The 25,845-nt window shown below is 51.3% G+C and overlaps 1 protein-coding gene across 2 annotated transcripts in view; it reads right to left on the bottom strand.

The window, feature by feature from the left end:
- Pik3c2b (phosphatidylinositol-4-phosphate 3-kinase, catalytic subunit type 2 beta) overlaps window positions 1-25,845 on the bottom strand; it is a 45,812-nt gene that overhangs the window by 14,796 nt on the left and 5,171 nt on the right. For both annotated transcript variants that reach the window (XM_013017451.1, XM_013017452.1), the window contains exons 3-21: window positions 25,147-25,301; window positions 24,746-24,866; window positions 21,527-21,638; window positions 21,300-21,379; window positions 20,667-20,730; window positions 18,364-18,510; window positions 17,692-17,725; window positions 15,657-15,852; window positions 14,506-14,628; window positions 9,883-10,050; window positions 9,248-9,359; window positions 8,120-8,262; window positions 6,747-6,935; window positions 5,485-5,578; window positions 4,975-5,069; window positions 4,358-4,538; window positions 2,487-2,594; window positions 1,861-1,953; window positions 251-380 (exon numbers count right to left, since the gene is read on the bottom strand). In XM_013017451.1, the coding sequence (XP_012872905.1) occupies window positions 251-380; window positions 1,861-1,953; window positions 2,487-2,594; window positions 4,358-4,538; window positions 4,975-5,069; window positions 5,485-5,578; window positions 6,747-6,935; window positions 8,120-8,262; window positions 9,248-9,359; window positions 9,883-10,050; window positions 14,506-14,628; window positions 15,657-15,852; window positions 17,692-17,725; window positions 18,364-18,510; window positions 20,667-20,730; window positions 21,300-21,379; window positions 21,527-21,638; window positions 24,746-24,866; window positions 25,147-25,301 (2,345 nt within the window). The remainder of the gene's footprint in view (window positions 1-250; window positions 381-1,860; window positions 1,954-2,486; window positions 2,595-4,357; window positions 4,539-4,974; window positions 5,070-5,484; window positions 5,579-6,746; window positions 6,936-8,119; window positions 8,263-9,247; window positions 9,360-9,882; window positions 10,051-14,505; window positions 14,629-15,656; window positions 15,853-17,691; window positions 17,726-18,363; window positions 18,511-20,666; window positions 20,731-21,299; window positions 21,380-21,526; window positions 21,639-24,745; window positions 24,867-25,146; window positions 25,302-25,845) is intronic.

Consider the following 25,845-nt stretch of genomic DNA (forward strand, 5'->3'; position numbering starts at 1 on the left):
AGTCTCATGGACTTTGCTTGCCAGGGCTGGCTTTGAACCGCAATCCTCAGAGCTCAGCCTCCTGAGTAGCTAGAATTGCAGGCGTGAGCCACTGGCGCCTAGCTCTTCTGCTTTTTGTTCCCAAGCCACTTCAGAACTTCAGTTGGAATTGGAACTTCAATTGCCCTTTCCCCTCACCCCCAGCTCATGTTGCGGAATGGACGGAAGGGCAGTAAGCAAAGGGCACCCCCCAACCTCACTCCAAACTGACCTCTCCCCCGGCCAGTGGAGAAGCAACGGAAGATGACCATGCGCATATCCAGCCCCTCCTGGACCCAGATCTTGTTCATGATTCGAATCATTTGCAGAGTGAGCATGTCCTGGCGAAGGTCGTCCCCGCACTGCATGGAGGAAGAGAGCGACCGAGACTCGTCCCTACCGCCTCCCAGGCTCCCCACTCCCACAGCTCCCCGGCCTGAACCGCAGCGACAGCCCTGCACCTCTGCTCACACCGGGTCAAAGACTAGAGACATCAACCTGCTTATAGTTAGTTTATCCCCACAGTGTCATGCCTGCTCTTCCTGCCCCCTCTTTTTTTTTTGTAGTACTGGGATTTGAACTCAGAGCTTGTCGCTTGCTACGCAGGTGTTCTTCTACTGCTTAAGCCATACCCTAGTCCTTGTTATTCTAGTTTTTTTCTTTTTGGGTCCGGTCACGGGGCCTGAACTCTGGGCCTGGGCGCTGTCACTCAGCTCTTCAGCTCAAGGCTAGCGCTCTGACACTTGAGCCACAGCGCCACTTCTGGCTTTTTTCTTTTTGCTTATGTGGTGCTGAGAAATCGAACCCAGGGCTTCATGCATGCAAGGCAAGCACTCTACCACTGAGCCACCTTCCCAGCCCCTCTAGTTATTTTAAAGATAGGGTTTCATCTTCTACCAAGGCCAATCTGGACCTTGACCCTCCTATTTATACTTCCCAACATAGATGTCCTTAGCTCTTTCTTGTCATATACAATTCCTTTTAACCTTTTTGTGCTCTATTAAAGAGGGCAGCAGATTGGGGCACTGGTGGCTCCTATCAGTAATCCTACCTCACATCCATAATTCAGGCTGAGATCTGAAGGGTCAAGTTTGAAGCCAGCATGGACAGAAAAGCCTGTGAGACTCTATCTCATTAACCAGACAAATGCTGTGGCTCAAGTGGTAGAATACCATGAGCGAGGAAGCTCAAGCAAGAGCAGAAGACATGAATTCAAGTCCCAGTACACATACAGATACACACACACACACACACACACACACACACACACACACATACGCATGAAGAGCAGCATGCTGGGCACAGTGGCTGAAGCCTGTAAAATCCTAGCTATTTGGGAGACAGATATCAAGGAGGATCATGGTTTGAGAGGTCAGCCTGGGCAAAAAGAAGTTGCTGAGACCCCATTTCCACCAATGGCTGGGCGTGGTGGCTGGTACTTATTATCTTAGCTATTGGGGCGGGGGGAAGGGACACAAATAGGAGGATCACAGCTCAAGCTTGCTTGGGCATAAATAAGATCCTATCTTGAAAATCACCAATGCCAACAGTATGGTGTGGCTCATATAGTAGAGCACCTGCCTAGCAAGTATGAGACTGAGTTTAAACCTTAGTATGGACAAAACCAAGAGAAGAGGCAGACTTCAGGGCAGGTGGGAGGGGGTGACTTAGTGGTCTAATGTGTGCGTGGTATGTTCAAGGCCCTGAGTTTGATCCCCAGCACCACAAAAAAGGCAGCAGGGAACGGGGGGGGGAACAGTTTTCTGAGGCTACCTGTGCCAACTGCATTCCTCCCACGCTCTCTCCACCTTCACCCCAGAAGACCTGAGGGGGCTCTTTTACCTTGAAGATGACCCGGATGTGCTCGCCCAGCGGATCCACGTTCTGGAAGGCGAGCTTGAGGGGGACTGCGTTGGAGTTGAAGTAGGAACAGTCCTGCACGGTGGATGGGGCAGTGAGCCGGGGTCAGGCTGCCCGTGCCCGGGAAGGAAATCACCTCTCCATGCTGGACCACCATGCCACCCCCTCCTGTTGCCCGTCCATCTGAGCCCTGCTCACTGTTAGTGCCTCATTTCTCAGGGGCGCAAATTCCTTCTCCCTCTCTTTAGTGCTGTCATCTGGGTTCATGAAGTGTCACCACTTCAGCCCCGGGACCTGACCTCTCATCCCTTCCTTCCTTCCCTCTATCCTGCACATCCTCATTACCCTCATGCCTTCTCCTAAGCCCCATCTCCCAGCGGGTTACTCCTCTGTAAAACAGGACCAACCTGGACAGCCGCCATCACTGTCACTGACTTCCTCCCAGCCTCTCCTGACCCCGCCCCTCACTTCCTCTCAACTCCATGCACAGTCTTCACATATGAGGGTTAGGAAGGGACTAATAGATCACCTTCCTTCCTCCTTGCCCTCAACAACCAGGGCAGTGAGGCCTTACCACTCTACCAGCCCCACACCCAGCAGCCACTCACCCTGGGCACGATGCCCTTCACCAGCAGACTGGGGCTGAGCGGCAGGCGACAGGAGCCATTGAGGACAAAAAACTGCTTCACCTCCTCCAGGCCCGTGCGGAGGATGCCCTGCCAGGGAGGGAGGGACAGAGGAGGGGGAGGGTGTGAGGGGGCTCCCAGGCTCCACCACAACCAGGCCATTCCCAGAAGTGGGCGCCTAATGATGCACTGAGAAGCCTGGCACACTCCGGGATACCCTTAGGCAGGAAAACTGCTGTCCGTCCCAGGCTGGCCCAGTGCAGGAGCAGCACGGTCCGATACCCCCGGGGGAGGGAGGTTTAGAACAGCAGGAAGCAGGCCAGAATGTCTCATGGGGAAGTCCTGCTCAGGCTCTGCCAAGAAAAGCTAATGAGCTGGGCACTTGTGGCTCATGCCTGTAATCCTAGCTACTCAGAGGGCTGAGATCTGAGGATTGAGGTTCAAAGCCAGCCTGTGAGACTTCTTATCTCTAATTAACCATCACAATTGGTCACCAAAAAAGCCAGAAGTGGAGCTGTGGCTCAAGTGGTACAGCATCACCTTGGTCAAAAAAAAGCTAATGAGCTGTAATCCTAGCTACTCAGGAGGCTGAGATCTGAAGATCATGGTTCAAAGCCAACTCAGGCAGGAAAGTCTGTGAGACTTTTATCTCCAATAAACCACTAGAAAACTGGAAGTGGCATTGTAGCTCAAGTGGTAGAGCGCACGTCTTGAGCTGAAGAGTGCAGGGACAGCACCCAAGCCCAGAGTTCAAGCCCCATGACCGACAAAAAAAAAAAAAAAAAAAAAGCTAATAAGGGCTGGGAATGTGGCTTAGTGGTAGAGTGCTTGCCTTGCATGCATGAGGCCCTGGGTTCGATTCCTCAGCACCACATAAGCAGAAAAAAGCCATAAGTGGCACTGTGGCTCAAGTAGTAGGGTGCTAGCCTTGAACTGAAGAGCTAAGGGACAGCACCCAGGCCCAGAGCTAAGGGACAGCACCCAGGCCCAGAGTTCAGACCCACGACCAACAACAAAAAAACTAATGAACAGTGCTTAGGCTCTGAGTTCAAGCCCCAGGATAGGCCAAAAAGAAAAAAAAAAAAAAGAAGACAGAAAAAAAAGAAAAGCTAATGATGTTTGTGTTTGTTTTTCCCCCTACCTTTTGAAACAGGTTTCAGCCCAGGCTGAAACTCTCAATCTTCCTGTGTCACCTTTCCAAGTATTGAGATTACAGATGCATACTACCCTTTCTAGCTAGGATCTAAACTCTGATATAAAAATTTCTTAGCCAGGCTCTGGTGGCTCCCACCTGTAATCCTAGCTACTCAGGAGGCTGAGATCCATCTAAGGACCATTGTTCAAAGCCAGCCTGGGCAGGAAAGTCTGTGAGACTCTTATCTCGAATAAACTACCAGAAAACCAGATATGGCACTGTGTGGCTCAAGAGGTAGAGCGCTAGCCTTGAGCTGAAGAGTTGAGGGACTGAGCCCAGGTCAGGAATTCAAGTCCCACAACTGACAAATAAATAAATAAATAAATAAATCTCCCAACCAGGAACACTGCTGGCCTAATACAATGTCTTTGGGCAAATAGAAAAAGTTGCCTCTGAGCCTGGCTCACTGTCAAACAAACACAATATGACTGGACTTCAACCCTTACTTGCTCTTTTCGCTGGAGGCTCTTGTGCAAAAGACAACTTGCTCAACTGTGCTTAGTCTTGAAGGCCAATGGCTAAATAGAGACGCTCAGTATTTTGCAAACCAAACCAATCACACTGATCATACTCAAGAGACCTGAGAAGTAAACTACTGATGTGTATTGGTCCCTGATGTGTATTAGGCAAGAAATAGAGGCAGCCTTGCCCCATTCACCTGACGTGCAGAAGGGGTGGCCTCCCGGACCTGCTGGGCCAGTTTAGCCAGAGAGTTGACAAGCCAGCACTGGCGATTAAACTCCTCCCTCAGCCCTTTGCCACAGCAACACAGCAGGGCTGCCAGCAGGTACTGGTAGCGGATGCTGAACTGAGAGTCCTTCAGGCCATCCTTCAGCAACCTGCAAGGCATGAGAAGGGAGTCAGGCCACTCAGGGACCACAGGGGGTTAGAGGCGAAGAAGGGGCTGCATCGTGGCCATCTCACCAGAAAAGCCACCCCCACCTGGGAAGGAAGAAAATGTGCTCAGAATGCAGTGCTCACCTGTGTCCACCCTGTCCCCAGCTTAGAGCTGAAAGCCCCTCTACAGCTCAGGAACAGGGTGAACAGACGGACAGAGATGAGGCCCGCTGAGTGAGCTACACGGGTTGAACTGAGACCCTGAAGGAAAGATGCTGGCTAGGCCAAGGTCACGTGGTAGATCAGCAACATCCTGGGCAAAGCCCAGACTGCTAGGCCCCACCCCCTCGCCCCCCCCCCACCGCCCATGCCTGAGGGAGAAAGACTCCTGGACAAGGGACACTCGGCTGCCTCCCCCTTTCTGCATATGGACTTTACCAGAAGAAGTAGTGGGTCACTCTCAGGTCGGAGACGGCTCGCTTCAGGAGGAAGCGTACCAGGGGGCTGTCCAGGTAGCACTCATACTTAAGTGCCTGTTCAGGAGAAGGCAAACACGAAACTCTATTAACGGCCTGAAATCTACACCCACTACTATCTGCCTAGGCCCTTAGGCTCCTAAGAGTCAGGTGCAGAATAACTTGGGACTAGAGGATGGGATAAGCAGAATTGAGGGGAAGGAGCTAGGCACCGGCTCACGCCTGTAATCCTAGGCTATTCAGGAGGCTGAGATCTGAGGATGGAGGATCCAAGTTACCAGCCTGGACAGTAAAGTCCATGAGACTCTCATCTCCAATTAATCACCAAAAAGCTGAAAGTGGAGCTGCAGCTCAAGTGGTAGAGTGCTGGCCTTGAGTAAAAAGGCTAAGGGACAGACTAAGGTCCTGAGTTCAAGCCCTAGTACCAACGCACACACACACGCACACATGGAAGAAAGGGCCAGCCACTCACCTGCACCAGCTGGGGCAAGTAGTCAAGCAGCTCGGCATCCGAGAGTGAGCCAATCCACTGCACAGCCATCCGCCGCACCTCCTGGTCTGGGAAGCTGGCAAGACAGAGCCCAGAACCTTGACAACCCATCCATGAGCACTAAGCACAGCTGTGAGCCAAGTCCCTTCACACCTGAGCTTCAGAGCATGGCGGGGAAAGACAGCATCAAAGCCAGTGGAAGAGTCAGTCATTTCTGGGGACTGCAACTCTGGACAAGCAGCTTCCTCTAGAAACAAGTCTACTTTGGCTAAAACTGGCTAGGCAAATAACAGAGCATCACTGGAATTTTATAGATATCTGATAGGATTAGTTTTAGGGAGACTAGAAAAACTGTTGCCTCAAAAGTCCTGAAGGGGTCAAGTGCCAGCAGCTCATACCTATAATCCTAACTACTCAGAAGGCTGAGATCTGAGAATTGTGGTTCAAAGCCAGGCTGGGCAAGAAAATCCCTAATATTTTTATCTCCGGTTAGCCACTGAAAAGCTAGAAGTGGAGCTGTGGTTCAAGTGGTAGAGTGCCAGCCTTGAGCAAAAAATCTAAGGGACAGTGGCCAGATCCTGAGTTCAAGCCTGAGTACCCCCCACCACACACACACACAGAGGGAGTTGTGAATTTGATCAAAATACGTTCTAAGCATGTATGGAAATGTCACAATGAAACCCGTTTTTACAATTAATATATGCTAATAAAGAAGAAAAAACTAACAAGGTGCCGGTGGCTCACGCCTATAATCCTAGATACTCAGGAGGCAGAGATCTGAAGATCATGGTTCAAAGCCAGCCTGGGCAGAAAAGTCCCTGTGAGACTCTTATTTCCAATTATTCACTCAAAAACTGGAAATTGAGCAGTGGCTCAAGTGGTAGAGCACTAGCCTTGAGCACAAAGAGGAGCAGGGACGGCACCTAGGCCCTGAGTTCAAGCCCCACAAGGACAAAAAAATAAAGAAGGAAAACTTGTATTGCTTGAGAGGAATGGAAAAACATGCAATTAATGATAAGGCAAATAGGAACGGCAGAACCTGGGTGGTAGGTATATAGGGGCTCGCTGTGCAGTTTCCAATTTTGTTGTACATTTGGAAAACATCTAGAACATCGCAGGGAAACAAGATGAAGACAAAGCAAAAGACAGAAACCAACGGGCCCCGAATATCCATGCCTACTTGAGCATCTTCCCCAGAGTTGCCTGGTCAGTGCTGGGGAGGATGGGTGGGTGCTACAACTCACGTGGCATGCAGGAGTCCAAGGGCATCCTGGTGGTTCATGTGTGACCACTGCTTCAGGAGGGCATAGATGTCGGGCAGGCAAGCCCACTCCCAGCTGGGGGCACTGGCGAGCACCAGAGGGAGCGAGCTCACCTCCGAATGGCAGTAATATCGCTTCTCCCACAGGCGCTTCTTGTCAGCATCAGTGAGCCTGGCGGGAGGAGGAACGTGGACAGAGTCAGCCAGAAGGTGGAGAACTCACACTTCACACAACAGTGCACACTGCCATTTGATGCCCCCTCAATTTCCCTGCACATTATAATCACCTAAGGGCCTGGTGGGCAGCCCAGGTCACCAACAGAGTCAGAATGTCTGTGGAAGCCACGCATCGGGTATTTTTCAAAGACCACCAGGAGATGGGAAGCAAAGCTTGGGGAGCAAGGTCTAAATATCACCTTTGATCCTGACTCAGGGACATCTCTGACCCAGGCAGAACCCAGGCATGAGCCAAGGGCATCAGATTTGCCACCACGAGGGCTTGTCCTGCGGACTCTACTCCCAAGTACAGCCACCAGAGGGCAGCACCTGTCAGGGTCTAAGCCTCCTGGGGCTGCCAGAGGCCAGCTGCTGGTTTTATAGGGACTGTGGCTAATTGGAATTTGCCTGAGATCAGGTGTCTAATGGGCAAATGAAGCCCAGGCTAATGAAGTAAAGGGTTGGGGCAGAAGGATAGGGGCAGGAGAGGTCTGTAGTCATTCAGCTACTCTGGCACCCTGGGTAGACATGGATGAGTTATCTCCCTTGATCTCCATGTGCACAGGGACCAAGAAGGAACAGAGAGATGGATGGGGAGGGCAGGCAGGGGAGGAGCCCCAACCCCATCAGCTCCCCCAGCTCCTTCTTCTCTGATCCTGGTGAACACAGCAGCCCCAGGGATGAGATCAGCCTGGACTCATTTACCCCTGAGAGTTGCCAGCTTGCCATGACACCTGATCCTTTTTGGAAAGTGACAAGGCCAGAAAAATGCAAAGGCTTGTTGGTGTAAAAGGGGCAGGAGGTGGGGGAAGGGAGGTGAGGGCTGCAGCCAGCTGTCCCAGCAGACAGCAAGTGGTGGACCGTAGATCTAGGGTGGAAATGAAGCTTTGCTCCTCTGATAACTAAATCTAGGCATTCTCAGATCTCATTTCCTGAGTCCTTTCCCTCTACTTTTCCCCATGTTGGCTTATGGAGAAAGATCTGGAGGGGCTGCCACTGTGCCCTGCCTAGAAGGTAAGGCCTACCCCACATCTGCACTCCAGTGCAGAAGGGTGGGGACTGGGAGGTGGGGCAGAGTCAGAATGCACATAACAGGCTTGGGGGTGGGGGTGGGGAGCCAGAGGGTGCCCGGGGCCTCACCAGTACAGGGACTCCTTCTGCATGATGTCTTTAAGCTTGCGCTGGTCTTCTTCCTGGAGGCTGCCAAACTCATAGCGGGGGCTGAACTTATCTCCAGAAGGGCTGGTGAATTTGATGTCAAAGGCTGAGGTGGGGAAGTCAATCTTGGGAGGGGATCAGAGAAGGGAGGGGAGCGAGGAGGCAGAGTAGTGAGTGAAGGTGGTCCCAGCTTTGTAAAACAACCCAGCTAGACTTAGCGACTCCCAAGACCCCCATCAGCTGTAATGTGCAGCAAAACTTACAAGGAAATAGAGGGATGAAATGGGAAAGGAAGGTAGAGGTGAGGTTGGCATGTTCCCAGGTAAGGGGAGCCCTCAGTTGGGTCTGGAAGCCTGTGAGCTACCAGGCGCTTGGACCTCACACTGGGCACTGGCTACACTAGGGCCTGTGACACACAGGCCTTTGCTTGGTACCACTGCTGCTCTTTCTCTTAAAGTAGAAGTCAGCTGAGTGAACCAATTCTCCCAAGAAGTTCTGCTTTGCTTCATTCAACAAGTGTTTACTGAACACTAATAGGTGCACTATTTAAACCCTAGGCATAGAGTAATGAATAGGACACAGAACTACACGCCTTTATAGTGTGCACTCTGGACTTTTATGTCTCATTTTGTCTAAGCTTTGACATTCCCCCATTCCATACCAAAGCATCTCCTGATCACAAGAAAGGGGAGCTGGGAGCTAGTAACTAGTGCAGGATTTAATCTGCTCTCCCTGCCCTCCAAAGGCACCCTAGCCTACCCTGTTGGAACCCCTTGTGACTGATGAGAAAGGCTCTTCTCTCAGGGTCCCACCAGGGGCAGCTCAGAGCTGACTGGACTTATGAGAGTTGAAAACAAGGGACTTTGAGAGGCTAAGCTCTGGCCAGGGAAGGCCTCAGACCCCACCTCCGGTCTCTGGTAGCAAAGTTAACCCTAGGAAATGGGAGATGGATACCACAAAACTCACCCTTCCTTCCGCTCTGGGTCACCCCATGTTCACCAGTCACTTTGGGCATATCACCATCCTATGCCCACACTTCCCGTCCTTTCTACCGCTCCAACCCACCGCTCACAGCGGGGATATTTGGAGCTGGCTTGGGTTTGCTCTCACCTGCAGGATGACACTGTCTGGCTGGTGGAAATTAGGAGCACTCCATCGGGCCCTGGGGTTTTCTTGTGTGGCTGGCCATAAGCCTAGGAGCTTCCGGCCACAGGTCAGGACTCTGAGGCAGGAGAGTGAGATGAGCCAAGAGACCCACTGGCGGAGCTCTCCCAACCCCAGCCTGCCTGGGAGGACGCCATCCAGCGTCTTTCATTCTCCCGGTGGACCATGGCCTCTACCTTCTTTTAAATTCTAGACAAAGCGTCCCACAGCAGAAGGCCTCTCCGAGCTCGCCATTCCCTGGACAGGACAACCCAGTGGCAAGGGGTGTCCTCGGGAAGTGGAGGCTGGCAGAGATGACATTTAAGCTCCTTCCGGTAACAAGACCAGATGACATGTTGCCAGACATTGCCTTCCCGGGTCCCGACACCTATCAGTCCTGTCACTAGTCTTGCTCTTGGTTACATCCAGATCACTGGGTTCCGTGCATTGGCCTTTCTACCACGGCTGGACCCTCTAGACTTCCACCAAGGAGTCCGTGTGGCCAACCATCCACACCAACAACCAGACCCCCCCCCCTGCTTTCTCCATGCCCTTCCCCTGCCCCTTCTCCGAAGCCAGGAGGTTTCCTCGGGCTCACATACTGCCTGAAGTTGAAGAGTGGCGTCGTGACCCAGCCCAGGGCTTCGGGCACCCTCCGCTGCTTGTTGGCCTCGGAGGAGCTCCCGGGGGGAGGGATGGGCAGAGCGTAGAGAGTGGCACACAGCAGCGTCTCCCGGGGCAGCCGGTTCACCTGCACGGGGAAGCAGATCCTAGGGGGGGGACAGGAGACCGTATCAAGAGACTTTGGGGGGCAGGAGGGGGGAGGGAAGGCAGGGCAGGAAGTCAAATGGAGGCAGAGAATTCTATCTCCCTCTGGAAGGGGGACGGAGGGTTAGATGTGCTCCCTGGGGAGGTCTTGCTGGAGAACCAGGACAAGTCTCAAACCAAGCAAGACCTCTACTGAGGGGGGTGGGGGAGAACTCCTAGGAGTACCTTGTCCTTGAGGGCCCCCAGGAGGGGGGGGGGACAAACATCACCTGATTTCCAGGCTATCCCTGGGGTCCTAAAAAGTCCCTTCACCAGAGGGCCATTGCTATTCCACCTGAGAGACATCCTCTTTGGTCCTCCTTTTCTTCCCCCCCCCATCCCTCCTTGCCCAGAGCCACCAGTTCACCTAGCTTCCCCTCCCCCATAGCCCTCCTACCTGTCCACATCCCTTCACCCCCCCAACTCAATGCCAAAGGGATAAAGAGAAGAAGCTTTCCAAGGCCCCCAAGTGGGAAGCAGGGCCAAGAGAACAGCGACCACTCCCCAGATCCAGCTGTTCCCCCTCAGCTGCCAGCACCACACCCAGCCCCTCCTCCCCAGCTCAGGGTGGGAAGCTGTGGGTGGGGGAGCTGGGGGGGAGGGGGAGGGGGCAGGGAGGAAGCACCCACTTTACCTTTCTGGGAAGCTGTCCCAGGGTCAAAGTCCAACATGACCACACCCTCCGGGCCAGCCCAGGGCCCAGAAGCTTCTATGCCCAGAGGGCACAAAGGCATAGAAGCAGGATGGCTACCCCCAAGCTCAGCAGTTTTAGATAAAGCAGCCCCTCATGCCTGGGGGTGGGAAATCTCCACTTCGGTATGGCATTCACTTGTGCCTGCCACGGACTGGCACGGCCCCACCCAGTCCCAGCTGCTGCTACCCTAGGGGGCCCACAGCTATAATTAGGGCCCCTCCAGCGGCCGGGAGGACATGCCAGGCTGGGCTGGGCTGGCGGTGACAGAGCTCAACGCTGGACCTATTTTGAGAGTGAACTGATCCCGGTACTGCTGCAGCGAGAGAATCAGCTGACCCCACAGCCCGGGGCGAGGAAGCTGGTTCTGAGCCCCTGCTTTTCACCCATGAAGCAGCATCCAGCACGGGAGCTGAAGGAAAAGAGGAACTTTCTAACTGAAATCGGAACACCTGAGAAGCAACAGGGTCCCCTACTCCTCAGACTTTCGGTAGACCTGTGCTTCTAAACCTTTCCTCCATGTGGCCAGGTGCTAGTGGCTCACACTTGTAACATTAGCTACTCAGGAGGCTAAGATCCTGAGGATTGTGGTTCAAACACAGCCTGGGCAGAAACACGGGTACAATGCTTACCCCTATAATTAACTAGCAAAGAGCTACAAGCGGAGGGAGATGTGGTTCAAGTGGCGGAGTGCCTGCCTGGAAAAAGCTAAAGGAGAACATCCTGGTCCTGAAATTAAGCTCCAGTACCCACCCAACAACAAAACACCTACTCCCTGAACCTCGGACTGGATGGGTCAAAAGAATGACTGTTGGCTGCAGAGCTGACTTTCTTCCTAGCCTGAGAAACCTAGCTCCTTCTGGCAGCCCCTTTTCTCAACATAAACTGTGCTAGGTTTCAGTATGCATTGGCCACTGACAACTTCAGGCAAGGAAGTTCACACCTCTGCCCTGAGGGTCCTTGTCAGGAAACAGCTGGGCTTGTATGGTGTGTGAACACCACCGTCTATGTAACTTGCTGTATGACATTGTGGTTACTGCACTGGAAATGAGCCACAAAACAGAACATTTTCATAAGCAAATATCCTCCTGCATCAGCCATGTGGAAACAGAAACCGGAAGTGAAAGGGCCAGCGTGCTCAGACAATGACAGTAAAAAAGAGAACACTAATCAAGTCCAGTTTCTTAACAGTTTCAAACAATCCATCTCCATTCAAACTGAATGACTGGTAGGAACGAGGAGACAGCTGCACCCAAATGCCTATGCCCTGAACCCCAACAGTATGTTGGCTTTCACCTACATGGTCTGGCCTAAAAAGGGCCTAGTGGTCTCTCTTGGGGCACCAGGCAGGCAGTGTTGAGACCAGGCTCTTATTTATTTTTATAGTTTTTTTTGGGGGGGGGTCCGGTCGTGGGGCCTGAACTCTGGGCCTGGGCGCTGTCCCTCAGCTCTTCAGCTCAAGGCTAGCGCTCTACCACTTGAGCCACAGCGCCACTTCTGGCTGTTTTCTTTTTGCTCATGTAGTGCTGAGGAATTGAACCCAGGGCCTCAGGCATGCAAGGCAAGAGCTCTACCACTGAGCCACCTTCCCAGCCCCAAGACCAGGCTCTTCACATGGCTTTGCCCTCTAGGATTCAAGATGCAGATTTCAGACAGGGAATGGGTAGGCTGGGCTCACTGTATTTCTCTGACTCTGCATGGGAAAAGGATGTAAAAGCCAGGCGCTAGTGGCTCACACCTGTAATACTAGCTACTCAGGAGGCTGAAATCTGAGGATCATGGTTCCAAGTCAGCCTGGGCACGAAAGTCTGTGAGATTCTTAACTTCAATTAACCCAAACCGGAAATGGAGCTATGGCTGGCTCAATGAAGCATGCTCAATGAATGCTAGCCATGAGCAAAACAAGCTCATGGAGGTAGTGGCGCTGTGGCTCAAGTGGTAGAACGCTAGCCTTGAGCTAAAGGAACTCAGGGACAGTGCGTAGGTCCAGAGTTTAAGCCCCAGGACTAAAAGGAGAAAAAAAAAAAAAAAAAGGATGTAAAGTCAGTTTCTTAAGAGTCCTCGTAGACCAGAACTCCTTTCCTTGGAGAGCAACAATAATTGAGGGCAGAGAATCCCAAGGAGATAGTGAAATACAGGGACTGTGTAATGCAGCTCTGTCCCAAAGGAGACAGTGTCTGTGTAATTCACAACAGTGTAGTTACTGCTCTAAGAATTACCTAAGTATAAAGGACAGGAGAAAGGGTCTCTCTCTTTCCAGGTGACCATCTGTAGCCTGATCCACCATCTCCAGACTCCTGTCTACCTAATCTGGGCATCTTTAGCCTCCCCCAGGACTCTCCTTAGTTTCTTTAACATATACTCCAAATGCTTAAATTGTGTTTGCTACTCTGCAAATGAGGTCTCAGAGATAATCAGTCTGAGGAAATGAAGCTGGGGGGCAGCAAGCAAGGGGTGTTCTGATTGGAGGACAGATGGAGTGCAGCACAGAGAAGGCACAGGGCAAGGCCGGCACCTGCCGTGTTGCCATTCCCAGTCTCCTCACCTCTATTTCCTTCCTGCCTTGCTTGGCTGATGTCTACCTTCCTGACATCAAATTATTAACAAATAAGCCAGGCGCTGGTGGATCACGCCTGTAATCCTAGCTACTCAGGAGGCTGAGATCTGAGGATCGCGGTTCAAAGCCAGCCCGGGCAGGAGAGACCATGAGACTCCTATCTCCAATAAACCACCAGAAAACCGGAAGTGGTGCTGTAGCTCAAGTGGTAGAGCGCTCGCCTTGAGCTGAAGAGTTGAGGGACAGCGCCCAGGCCCAGAGTTCAAGCCCCACAACCGACAAAAAAAAAAAAAATTATTAACAAATAGAGATTGATACTATCTTGTGTGCATGGTTTCAAATTAATAACCTGCTGCGTTACTTCAATGCCAACTGCCTCCCAGTTAAACGGATGTCTCTATTTCTTAGTTTGAGAAACTAGTTCTAGAGAAACTAGAAAGAACAGAGGATTAGAGAGAGGATAAGAAAGATAACCTTTTTCCTTGGCTTCATGTTCATTATTCCTTTCTCTAGACAACCCTCCCTGCTCCATTCATTGGAAATGGAGCACGGGTCTGTGTGTCATTCTAAGGAAACTTTGGGAAGAAGAGAGGATGGGACTCCCCAGACTAGTTAAAACTTTCTGAGACACAAGATCAAAAGAATGAGCTATTATTAAAATTAACAAGTAACATTTATATGGTTTAACAAGTTACAAAGAGCCTTTATGGATGCTTTTATGTGAGCTCCTCCTAACAACTTAAGAAGGTAGAAATCATGCTTATCTTCATTTAAGAGCATTTAAGAGCTATCAGCTGGTGCTGATAGCTCACACCTGTACCCTTGCTACTTAGTAGGCTGAGATCTAAGGATCAGGGTTCAAAGACAGCCTGAGCAGGAAAGTCCATGAAACTCTTATCTCCAGTTAACCACCGAAACATCGATAAAGGACAGTGCCCAAACTCTGAGTTCAAGTCTCAATTAGTGGCACAAAAATAAATAATAAATACATTTTAAATAAAGAAGTGGACACTCAGAAGGCTGAAATATCTGCGTGATGAAGGCTATTAGTGGAACCTGGTTTAACCCAGGCTTGTGCCCAAGCTCTGAGTCTGGTTATTTCCCCAGGGGCATTCTCTAGAATGAGTAGAAGCACAGGGCCCTGGCCTTGGAGCCTGGGGAGTGGCTTACTGCTGATCCCAGATGATGAGGTGGAACAGGTACTTGGAGAAATGAGCCCTTCGGGTCTGCAGGGGGCTGCACAGCTCCTTGCCACCATGGCTAAGAGAGCAGGAGAGGTAGAATTCTTCATAGCTACAAAAGAAAGAGCAGAATAAATCAGGATACCTGCCCCCTCAAAACCAATCTCAGTCATCCTGCATCTTTGCCTCCTCTCTATGCTAAACTATTTCCGCTGGTAGAACTGCTCTGGGTCTCTGGAGACACAACCTGGGTCAGGGACAAGTTGGATTTAAGGAAACACGCTCAAGAGGCAGCAATTCAATCTAGATCCTTCTTCTCTGCAGGATTTGAGGCTCCATGAGGAGCTGGGGGTGGAGGGGGGCTGTTCTTCCTTTCCCAGCTAGCTTCCTCTTCTGTCAGGTCCAGCCCATCCATGGGGGTGCCCCTGCACACGTGTGTGTATACAGATGTGTGTGAATGTGCATGGGGAGGTGGTGGTGGGGGAAAACGACATATGCTGCCATGAATGCCAACACATGGGGTCCCTGTGGCTCATGACAGGTGCCTGTCAGAAAAGGTCAGAGAAGGCCCCGGTTTCCCAGGCTGCCTTCTTTGTTCTCTGCCAATAGCCCAGAGGAATACATTAAGGAAAAGAACAAAGAGAGAAGGGGGAAAGGAAGAGAAAAGGAGGGGCTGGGAAGGGCGGAGTGGGGCCAAATGCCTATTCCCCCTGGGGCCTTGATGCTGAGACTGGGCACGGAGGAAGAGCTGACTACTACCAAATGATGATCCTCCTCTACCTCTCTGCTCACCCCTGCAAGCCTAAGGAACCCCAGACAAAAGGTCACTCCTACCTCCCGCCCCTCCCACTGGGCCTCTGCAGGGGAGGGCAGTCATTGGCCATGGGGCGGGCTCTATCTGGGAACTAGCCATCTGTCGTGTCTCCCTCAGCTGGCTTTGGATCCAGAGGGGGGCAGGAGGATGCAGAGGCAGCCAGCACGGAGGGGGTGGCAGGTGCTTCTCCATCTCCATGGGGACCTTGTCTCTCAGAGATGTCCCAGCCTGGATTCCCCTCTGGCACTTGGCTCATCCCCTCAGCCCCGGTGTACCAGAATGCCACACAATGCCACACATGCTACGTCCAACGAATCGTAGCCTACCTAGTAGCCCAAATGATGGGAATGCGGTGGGTGGCGTAGATGGTGAAGGACAGGGCCCCTGAGAAATGGCAGGCCTCCTGGACCAGATCATGCTTGCGGCTTCCGGGCACTGCCGTCTGGAAGTCTGCATTGAACGTGTTGCAGTACAGCTCCACCAGGTCCAAGATGGCTGCCGTCAGGGCTTCCACAACCTTCTCTGTGAAAGCATGGGATCAAGGGAAACCTGTGAGGTCTCCATGAGCACCATCATGTTGCCATGACACTGACCATGGGATAGTTAGGATAGCGGTTCTCTAATGTCAGCTGGTTTCTAATGGTGGTGACAAAACTTGCCCATCTGTGGTAGAGTGGAGAAAAAGCAGGAGCGTTTCCTGAGCTTTTCATAAAGTGACTATGGGTTTTAAACATGTTTTTTATTGTTGTTATTGTTTTGTTTTTTTTTACATATGGCTCCTTTTATATTAGTTACTGTTGAAATGTCCTTTCTTTTAGGACATTTGGTAATAAAACTGCCAATTGTTGGGCTGGAGGCATGACTCATGGTACAGTGTCTGCCTAGCAAGTGCAAGGCACTGAATTCAAAACCCCAGTTATTGCCAAAAGAAAAAAGATCCAGCTGGGTGCTGGTAGCTCATGTCTGTAATCCTAGCTACTCAGAAGGCCGAGACCTAAGAATCATGGTTGGAAGTCAACTTGGGCAGGAAAGTCCATGAGACTCTTTACCTCTAATAAACTACTCAAAAAGACGAAAGTGGCACTGTGGTTTAAGTAGTAGAGGACTAGCCTTGAACAAAAGAAACCCAGGGAGAGCACCCAGACCCTGAGGTTCAATCCCTAGGACTAGCAAAGAAAGAAAAAGAAAAAGATCCAAAGAGTCCTATCCTAGCAAAGTAAAAAGCTGACAAGGCTGAACTGGTAGACCCCTTGCCCAGTTTGTGCAAGGTAATGGGTTCCATCCCTCCCCCTCCCCGGCACCCCCCCCTCCCCACACACACAGCTGTCAATTCTATGTTGGCCCCAGACACCTACTGAGGACATTTTATTAGTCTACAATATCCAAAAGACTGGAAACTAATATAAGAATTTCAGTGAAAGAGGCCTTTGGAACAAACTTAAAGAACAGGGGATCCATATCAGGTGCTGGTGGCTCATGCCTGTAATCCTAGCTTTGTAGGAAGCTGAGATCTGAGGATACCAATTCAGAGCCAGTCCAGGCAAATCCAGAAGAATCTCAGCTCCAAGTAACTAGTGAAAAGCCAGAAGTAGGGCTGGGAAGGTGGCTCAGTGGTAGAGCACTTGCCTTGCATGCCCTGGGTTCGATTCCTCAGCACCACATAAGCAAAAAGAAAAAACCCAGAAGTGGCGCTGTGGCTCAAGTGGTAGAGTGCTAGCCTTGAGCTGAAGAGCTGAAGGACAGTGCCCAGGCCCAGAGTTCAGGCCCCACGACCGGACCAAAAAAAAAAAAAAAAGAAAAGACAGAAGTAGAGGCATGGCTCAGGTGTTAAAACACCAGCCTTGATGGAAAAAGGTCAACAGAAGGGCAAGGTCCTGAGTTCAACAAGCCCCAGGACCATCACACACACACACACACACACACACACACACACACACACACACTCTCTCTCTCTCTCTCTCTCTTTCTCTCTCTCTCTCTCTCTCTCTGAAGAAATCCTCATGAGAAATTCCCTCTCTCAGTTTCCCAATGCCCATTCAGAAAGTGAGGGTTGTATGTTGCTGGGAGATAAATCACAACCAGCACAAGTATAGCTCTGCCATGGGGATGGAAAGGCCAGCTCTGCCTCACCACCCGCTACCTCGCCTCCCTCTTCAGGGACACCATAAAGTACTGACTAGCAAGAAGAATGAGAAAATGATCTGTGGAAAGAAATGTGGGCTCCAGCTGTGTCCACACCTCATAAGAAAACACACACACACACACACACACACACACACACACACACACGGGCAAATCCAGGAAAGGCATCTGGACCAAGAACTGCCCCTCCCAGACAAAGAAGGAGAGCCATTTCCTTACCTCGGTTTTTCCTCACAGCCAAGACGCTGGGATCCTGTTGGGGAATAAAAAGAGGGAGTGAGTTCCAAGAGACACAGCCTTTTCCATCACAGCTGGAGAAAGGCTTTTTCACAGCTGTATTCATCTGGGTCAGACTGGGCTGAAATGTGAGGAGCAGAGATTCCCCAGGGAGGGGGGACAATGGTTTCCGCCAGAGCTGCGTGATGGACAGAGTGGACTGCTGGGATTAAAAACTGTCTCATATACTCTAATGCAAAAGTCCATCCCTCGAGTCCCTTAACTGAGCACCACAGGGCTACAGTTGCTGGTCCTGTTCCTAATATAGGGTCTCTGAGCTGAAGGCGGGGGAGCGGAGGGGGAAAAATGAAGATTCTCCTGGTTTGATTCTTCAGGCTGATGACAAGCCAACTGTCAAACAATGCTTTGGTGGTCACGAATAAAGCCTTTCCAGCCCAGGCTCACCCAGTCAATCTAGGGGGTAGACCCCAGCCCATCCTTATTCTCAGTAAGAGGGGACACACATGGCATCCAGTTTCTCAGGAAATTCTGTTTGAACTGCTTCTACATAAAAAATGGGGCCTTTTAGCGTGCGAACTTCCCATCACTCAGCAAGTAGCAGCCCGGTGCCCTGCGGCCACTCCCCTTCCCCAGGTTAACGCCTGAGCGCTTTACCTTCTGGATTTTAGGCTGCATGCGCGAGGGGCAGGGGGGCAGCTGGTTGAGAGCGCTGGTGATCTCTGGGGTTTCCACTGCAGCAAGGGCATTGCAGATGGCCTTCACAGACTGGACCACCCTGTCCGCCTTCAGTGGGAAGTCCTCCTGTGGGAGGCCATGCAGGCAGGCTGGCTCAATTCTATGCTATTGACCCTCAACCTTCCAATCTTTAAAAGAAGGAGCCCAGAAGGGTAGGGACTGAAGACTAAAGAGGAACTGTAGAGCTCATACTTTTTTCTTTCTTTTTTTGATGCTGGTCCTGGGGCTTGAACTCAAAACCTAGACACTGACCTTAGCTTTACAGAGCAAGGCTGGTGCTCTACCACTTCAGCCACAGCTCCACTTCTGGATTTTGGCGATAAATCACTTGGATTTGTCTGCCCAGGCTGGCTCTGAACTGCCATCCTCAAATCTCAAACCTCTTGAGTAGCTAGGATGACAGGTGTGGGCCATTAGTGCCCAGGCTATATTTACTTTCAAATACCCTTCCTCAGCAAACAGCAACTCACCCTGAATTTAAAAGGGCCACACCCATCTTCCCCATTCTCTCAGCCATTGCCCCCTTATACCACCTCAGTCAGCAATAGTTTATCCACTTCTACACATGCATGTTTTCCCCAGAGGCCTATAGTTTAAGAAAAGCAATCTAAGCCAGGCACCAGTGGCTCACACCTGTAATCCTAGCTACTCAGGAGGCTGAGATCTGAGGATCATGGAGTGCAGTCTGCCATAGCAGAAAAGTCCATGAGACTCTTATCTCCAATTAACTAACAAAACTCCAAAAGTGGATGTATGGCTCAAGTAGCAGAGTACCAGCCTTGGGGGGCAAAGCCAAGTGAGAGTACGGCCCTGAATTCAAGCCCCAGAACTGGTGCATGTGCACACACATTCATGCGCGCGCGCGCACACACACACACACACACAATTCTTAAGGACCAAGAACTAGGCTAGAAAGAGATCATGCTAAGGCCTTACTTGCCCACTCAGACTTACTCCTCATGATCTCTTCACTTCATGACCTTCACACTTTTGAGGCCAGTCCCAATCAATTTCATATTCATGCAGTCCTCTCTCCCTTCCCCTCTGTACTTTGGCTTCTGTGGTTTTCTCATCTAGAATCTGCTGTCCTATCTGATCCTGATTGCCTGTGTCAATTTAAAGCAGGGACCAGGCAAAAATCGTACCTTTCACAAAGCTTTCCCCCATCCCTGCCAGTGTCCCTCTAGCTTTCTCCAGGAGCCCTTCATTAACTTATTGCCATCCTCTCACAGCTAATTGTATTAGATTACTGTTTCACCTCTTTAAGCTCCACATGGGCTAAGACAATTCTTACACTGCAGCTGCCAGCACAGACTCCATGGTCAGAGAGTCCTCTCCTTGTTACTGTGCATGTTCAAGCAGAGGCCACTAGACAAGGGATCCTGGTAGTGGGCAGAACACGAGTACACAAAATTCCCAATGCCTTAGAAGAGTTAACGGCTACTAACTGGATCAAGGAGATATCTTAAGAGAGCATTTCACCCAGGAGCTGAAATCCTAGCTACTCAGGAGGCTGAGATCTGAGGATCGCAGTTGGAAGCCAGCCTGGGGAGGAAAGGCCGCGAGACTATCTCCAACTAACCACCAGAAAACCAGAAATGGCACTGTGGCTCAAAGTGGTAGAGTGCTAGCCTGGGGCACCAAAGCTCAAGGACAGTCCCTGAGTTCAAGCCCCACATCTGACAAAAAAAAAAAAAAGAGATCATTTCAAAGGAAATCTGTCTTAGTGTTGTGCCATTTGAGCATATTTACTCTAAAGGTTTCAAAGCCTGAGGTTCTACATGAGTCCAAGTGCAATGAAAGCTGGCCGCGCCATACATTTTAGACCTCCCACCCCCTGAGAGTTTCTACCTATGACCACTAGCTCAACGAAAGCTCTCAAACTGGAGGTTCCGGGGCGAGGTTCACAGGACACACCCACCAATGAACATATTAGCGCAGAAGCTGGGGAGACAGCTCCAGGCCCCTTAGCATGGACATGCCCTACTTCAGAAATGGGTCGGCTTCGTGACCTATGTGCTCTCCAGAGGAACAGACTCCTTTCTACATACTGGCTGCTCCACAGCCAGTAGTTCTGAGTTAGGGGGATAGAGAGTCCTCTACTGACTGGTGCTCAGGTCTACCTAGACCCCTCATGGTGCTGGATGATCCCAGGAAGCTTGAAGAAGAGAAAGGAACCTTCCAGAAGCTCCTGCCTGGCCGGCCCCATTATTTATACTCACATCAGCCAGAAGAAAGGCATCCACCTCATTGTGGTAAGTGTCGAACAGAAGACTCAGGGCCTGCCTGGGAAGTGGGGGGAGGGGAGAAATCACAGGGGAGGTCACAAAAGACCCAGTGCTCAGGGAGAGCCATCTTCTTCTGCCCCCTCTCCTTTGCTTAGGGATCAGGTTTTATTGCAAGGTGTTACCACTCTTCCCATGCCCCATGAAGGTGGAAGAAAGCGGCCTTTCTGCTTCAACACCCCTTGCTTAGAGAAGGTCAGCTACATACTAGAGGAAAGAGGTAAGGCACAGGACTGAGAATGTGGCTTAGCTGAGTGTTTGCCTACCATGCATGAAACCCTAGGTTTGATTCCTCAGTACCACATACACAGAGAGAGCTGGAAGTGGTGCTGTGGCTCAAGTAGTAGTGCACTAGCCTTGAGCACAGACTCAGGGACAGTGCCCAGGCCCTGAGTTCAAGCCCCAGGCCTGGCAAAAAAAAAGGGGGAGGGGCAGGGGTAAAACATATTCTACAGTGAGGATTCTCTCTCTAGATTCTGTGGTCCAACCTTGGACACCTGCAAACATCTCTCATTTGTGCAGTAAGTGCTGTCTCACACCTCCTGTTTGGACCACAGCCCCCGCTCTCACCTGCTGATGGTCTGCTTGACTGGCCTCTCTTGCAGATGGATGAGGTAGTTCAAGGTGGAGGGGCTCTGATCATCATTCACCTGTGTGAGCAGAAGCAGGACTCGGTTGAGGCACGATGGTGCCTTTCTCATAGTCTCGTACTCCCATTCCCACCCGACTATCACCCAAGAATGTCCCATGTTGCCCTCTGCCCATTCCAGCTCTCTGAAATCACCCCTCACACGAACCGTCCTGGCTAGGTCACTGCGCACAGCCTTCTGCTCCATCAGCTGTAGTCGGATGTCAACGTCAAACTTGCGGCAATATTGGATATACTCATGGCTGCCCAAGGCATGCTTGCTGGTAGGGTAGAGAGACAAGATCATTAGCATCAGTGAGAAGAGAGATGCATCTTGGCCTTGAAGAGAAAGAGAGATGTATCTTGGCCTTGAAGAGAAAGACCTAGGTGGGGTAGGATCTACGTTGTAGCCTCTATTCTTGGATTCCTAGAAAATGTCATGGTAGAACTTAGGGGAAAGCATAAAAGCCATCTATAACATTCAGCCCTTGTGTAGCACAAATATTGACTCTTCCAGGTATTTATTACCTGCGTGGTTATCACTGGTTCATTCACAGGGAAGAAACTGCCACAGTAGGAATTGTAAAGTGGAGAACAGAACAGAGGAGGTCCACAAGAAGTTGTTTAAGTCCTACTCTCTCTTAGTTTCAGTGTAGGAGACAACCCAGAGCAGACTTGCTGGGAGTCTTCCCAGCTCTGGTGTTGCCACCCACTTTCCACATGACCAACTAGAGTACTGAGATCCTGAGACTCCAGACCCGCTATCCCCATCCAAACTCTGTCTCTCCTTCCTGAATGTATATTGCTTATTTGGGAATCACCCACAAGTTTCTGCAGACCTCATAGGAGCTATGCACTATCCCTACAACCAGCACCTACAGGAGAGAACTTTGCAATTCTCAGAACAGGACCAAGGGAGTCCCTCAGGCCTCTCTTCCACTTGTATCACCATCCAGCCTCTCTTCCACTTTGTATCACACCTCAATCAGAAACCCAAGAGAAGGGACAAAGGGAGTTCCCCCTATATGCCAGCACAGTGGGCTTGGGGCAGGTCCAGCAGCTGGGTAACAGAAGCCGGAAACAGACTTCCTTCCTTAGCAGAGCTGGGAGTCCAGGCCAGAAATGGAGAGGAGGGGAGAGGAACAAGCAAGAGGGGGATGTGTGGAAGCCAGAGAAGGTACAAGTTCTAAGGCTAGCCCAGACCCTTTGGGGACTACACCTCCAATCTGACACCTGACTTGCTATGATTGAAGTGTTACCAAAACACTGGAGAAGCTGGGCGGAAGGAAGGAAGAATGTGGTGCTAGTGGGGGAGGTGGCAGGAAACCCAACCCTCCCCTAAGACTGTCTCAAGGTTCTTATCTGAGAGCAGCCTACATCCTAGACCAACACCTCCCCTCCATATCAGCCCCTCTCGTCAGGCAGGGGTAGGAATCCAAAGGGCTCCCTAGGGAACTAGCAGTCTTCTGGAATCTTCCTCCCATCCCAGTCCTCCTCCCACACACAGAAGGCCCTCTCCACAAGGAAACAGGACTAGACTTTTAGGTAGAATGGGCAGGGGTCCTGGACCAGGATCATGGCCACAGCCACCCCCCCCCAGGAGTTTGCTTGACTTTCTCTTTGGACGGCATGACCTGGGGACCATAGGCCCTGTCCCACCTCACTGGAATATTCCATATGGGCCTTGGCAGGAAGGTGGAACCAGACAGCTCCTCCCACCTCTGAACTCCAGGGCTCCTGGACTAGAGCTGCTGTCGAGATCAGCATCTGTATAATGCGGAGTCCTTTCTCAGGGCTGCTCCTCCCTTGCTGCTATTCACCACTGATCATTGGTCCTTTTCATGTTCATCTATCTACTTCTTTTTTCCTTTTGTGCCAGTGGTGTTTGAACCTCATACTCTCACTTGGCATTTTTTTTGCTCAAGAACGGCACTTTGCCACTTGAGCCATACCATTAGTGGCTTTGGGGCAGTTAATGGGAGATAAGAGTCTCACAGATTTTCCTGCCCAGGCTGGCTTCCAACTTCAATCTTCAGATCTTAGTTTCCCTTACAGCTAGGATTACAGCTATGAGCTATGATGCCTGCACCTGGCATCTCTGTTTTTCTACCAGAGCCTCACCCATGCTTGGCCTCACCTCCACCACTACATACCCAAACTAAACCCTTACTTCCTTCTAGCAGCCAGCAGCAAGCTGCCCAAGGCTCTTACTGACAGGAAACTCTGAATCTAGGACCCCATTCTACTTCCCTAAGGGGAGCAAAGACACAAGCAAGTACTGCATGGGGCATATTTGAAGGTCTCCTGGTGTTGTGCTATGTAGGTCCTGTCCTTCCCTTTCCAGATGAGAATGTGGAGACTGGGGAAAAAATAGTGTGTGTGTGTGTGTGTGTGTGTGTGTGTGTGGAGACTGGGGAAAAAATAGTGTGTGTGTGTGTGTGTGTGTGTGTGTGTGTGTGTGTCCCTAAGGTTGAAGAAACCAGCCAAGAAATGAGTCTTCAATCCTCACTGCCAATTCTGTGCTCTAGCCATGAGCAACCATCTTTGTAACTAGATTACAGGTGAGAGAGAAAGGGTGTGGTGGCATTTAGCAGGCATTGCTAAGAAAGTAGGCATAGGCCTCCCTTTCCTCTACTCCAGGAGGCCAGAAATGGAAGGCAGAAGCCAACTGGATGCCAGAGGTTGGAAAGCAAATCTCCACATCTGTCTGCTACCACCAGGCTGTGTACTCCCTGAGGGGTGGGAACCTCACCCAGCCTCCCCTTCGTCACCCCAGTCCTCCAGAGCTCTGGGGCAGTGGAAAGGGGGTTGTTTCAGCCTATTCACATCATACTTTCCAGGGAGGCCACCTTCTGCAAAGGGTCCTGGCTGGAGAGGAGCTGGAAGCCAGCCTGTGGGAGGAGGAAAACCAGCTGCGTAGGCCAGAGTAAGGGAAAAGGTGTGCTGGCACAGGAACTGGGTAGAGAGAACAATTGTATTTTCTCCTCTAGGTTCACAAGGACACCTCTGCCCAGTTCTATGTATCCAGCCACGTATCCTCTGAAGCAGGAGCGGCAACCACTCAGGCTTCCCTAGGCCCTGTCCCCTAAGCAAACAGAAGTCTGCATACATAGGACCTCGTCTTTGCCTGGTGCCAGCTCCAAGCTCTTTCCACAGTAGCTTTGGCTCAGGATCCAGCCAAACTTGCTGGAAGACGGAGCTCCTTGAAGAAGTGTGTCGTGGCCGAGAGTGTGCCCAGAAAAGCGGGAGTCCTCATTGCAAAGTGGGGCAGAGCTGCCAGTCCTGTGTTCCCAAGCCCCTCATGATTCTACCAGCCAGAAGGCAGGTACTGCCTCCACCCCCACCTTTCCCATCTGTCCTCCCCTCCTCCCCCACCACGTCCACTTACTTCTGCAGAAACTCCTCCAGCCCACAGGGCTTGAGCACAAAGTCCCCCACGTCCACTCCCCTCAGTTCATCATGGGTGTAGCACAGGGTCTGGTAGATGAGCAGGTCGACGGTGGAGGAACCTACAAGTGGGTGGGTCAAGGCGAGTAGGCAGGCGCAGCTCCATCTCCCCACTCAATCTGCCATCCCCAGCCAAGCGGTCCCCTGCACCTTCACTGACCAGATAAAGTTGGCAAGCAAATAGCCTTAGGATGGAGGAAAAATGATGGCGAACATACAAAGCTGGTCCTAGACCCTGATCCCAAAAGGAACTTTCCCTCTGCCCATCTGGGCTACAAGGTGAGCTTCAGTCCCCTACCTCTGGCCCAAGGGGTGCTCACGCTCCCTCCCCAACTAACTTACAATTGCAGGTAAAAGTGAGAGGCTCCCGAATGCTATCACACAGCACAGTGACCTTCAGGTTGACCTCATCGCCAAGGTGCTCTGGGCTCGGGGTGACAGCACTCCAGACATAGCCGGTGAGGGAGTAGTCTTGGATGTCACAGCCCAGTCGAAGGCTGTGCCGGAAGAAAGGAAGAAGGACCCAGAGGTCTTCAGGGACCCACCTTCCCGGACACCCAAGTGTCCCTCTGTCCCCACACAGCTCAGCCCTCCAGGTCTACAGGCTAGGCTGGGGGCAGCAGGGAGGTAGCTCTGGGAAAATGTGTTTTTCCATCCCTGCTGCAGTTATAAAATGCTTCCCACAGTGGAAGAGTAGAGAGAGTTCCAAAATGACAAAGCTTTCCAGGCTCTGCTTAACAGAAAATTTTTATGAATTCATTTCCTTTCTCTTTTAATTCAAGAAAGCTTGAACTTATCTCCATCTGGGGTATATTTGCTCTGAAGAACAACTGAGATCCAGAGTCTAAAGTGCTGAGGATAACTGTTCAATCAAGATTTCATGAATTTTAGTAACAATGTGTAATATTGGGGGTGGGTTGAGTCAAGGGTACTGGGGCTAGCCGGGCGCCGGTGGCTCACGCCTGTAATCCTAGCTACTCAGGAGGCTGAGATCTGAGGATCAAGGTTCAAAGCCAGCCCGGGCAGGAGAGACCGTGAGAC

This window comes from Dipodomys ordii, unplaced genomic scaffold, assembly GCF_000151885.1.
Source record: "Dipodomys ordii isolate 6190 unplaced genomic scaffold, Dord_2.0 Scaffold35, whole genome shotgun sequence".
Taxonomy (NCBI): domain Eukaryota; kingdom Metazoa; phylum Chordata; class Mammalia; order Rodentia; family Heteromyidae; genus Dipodomys; species Dipodomys ordii.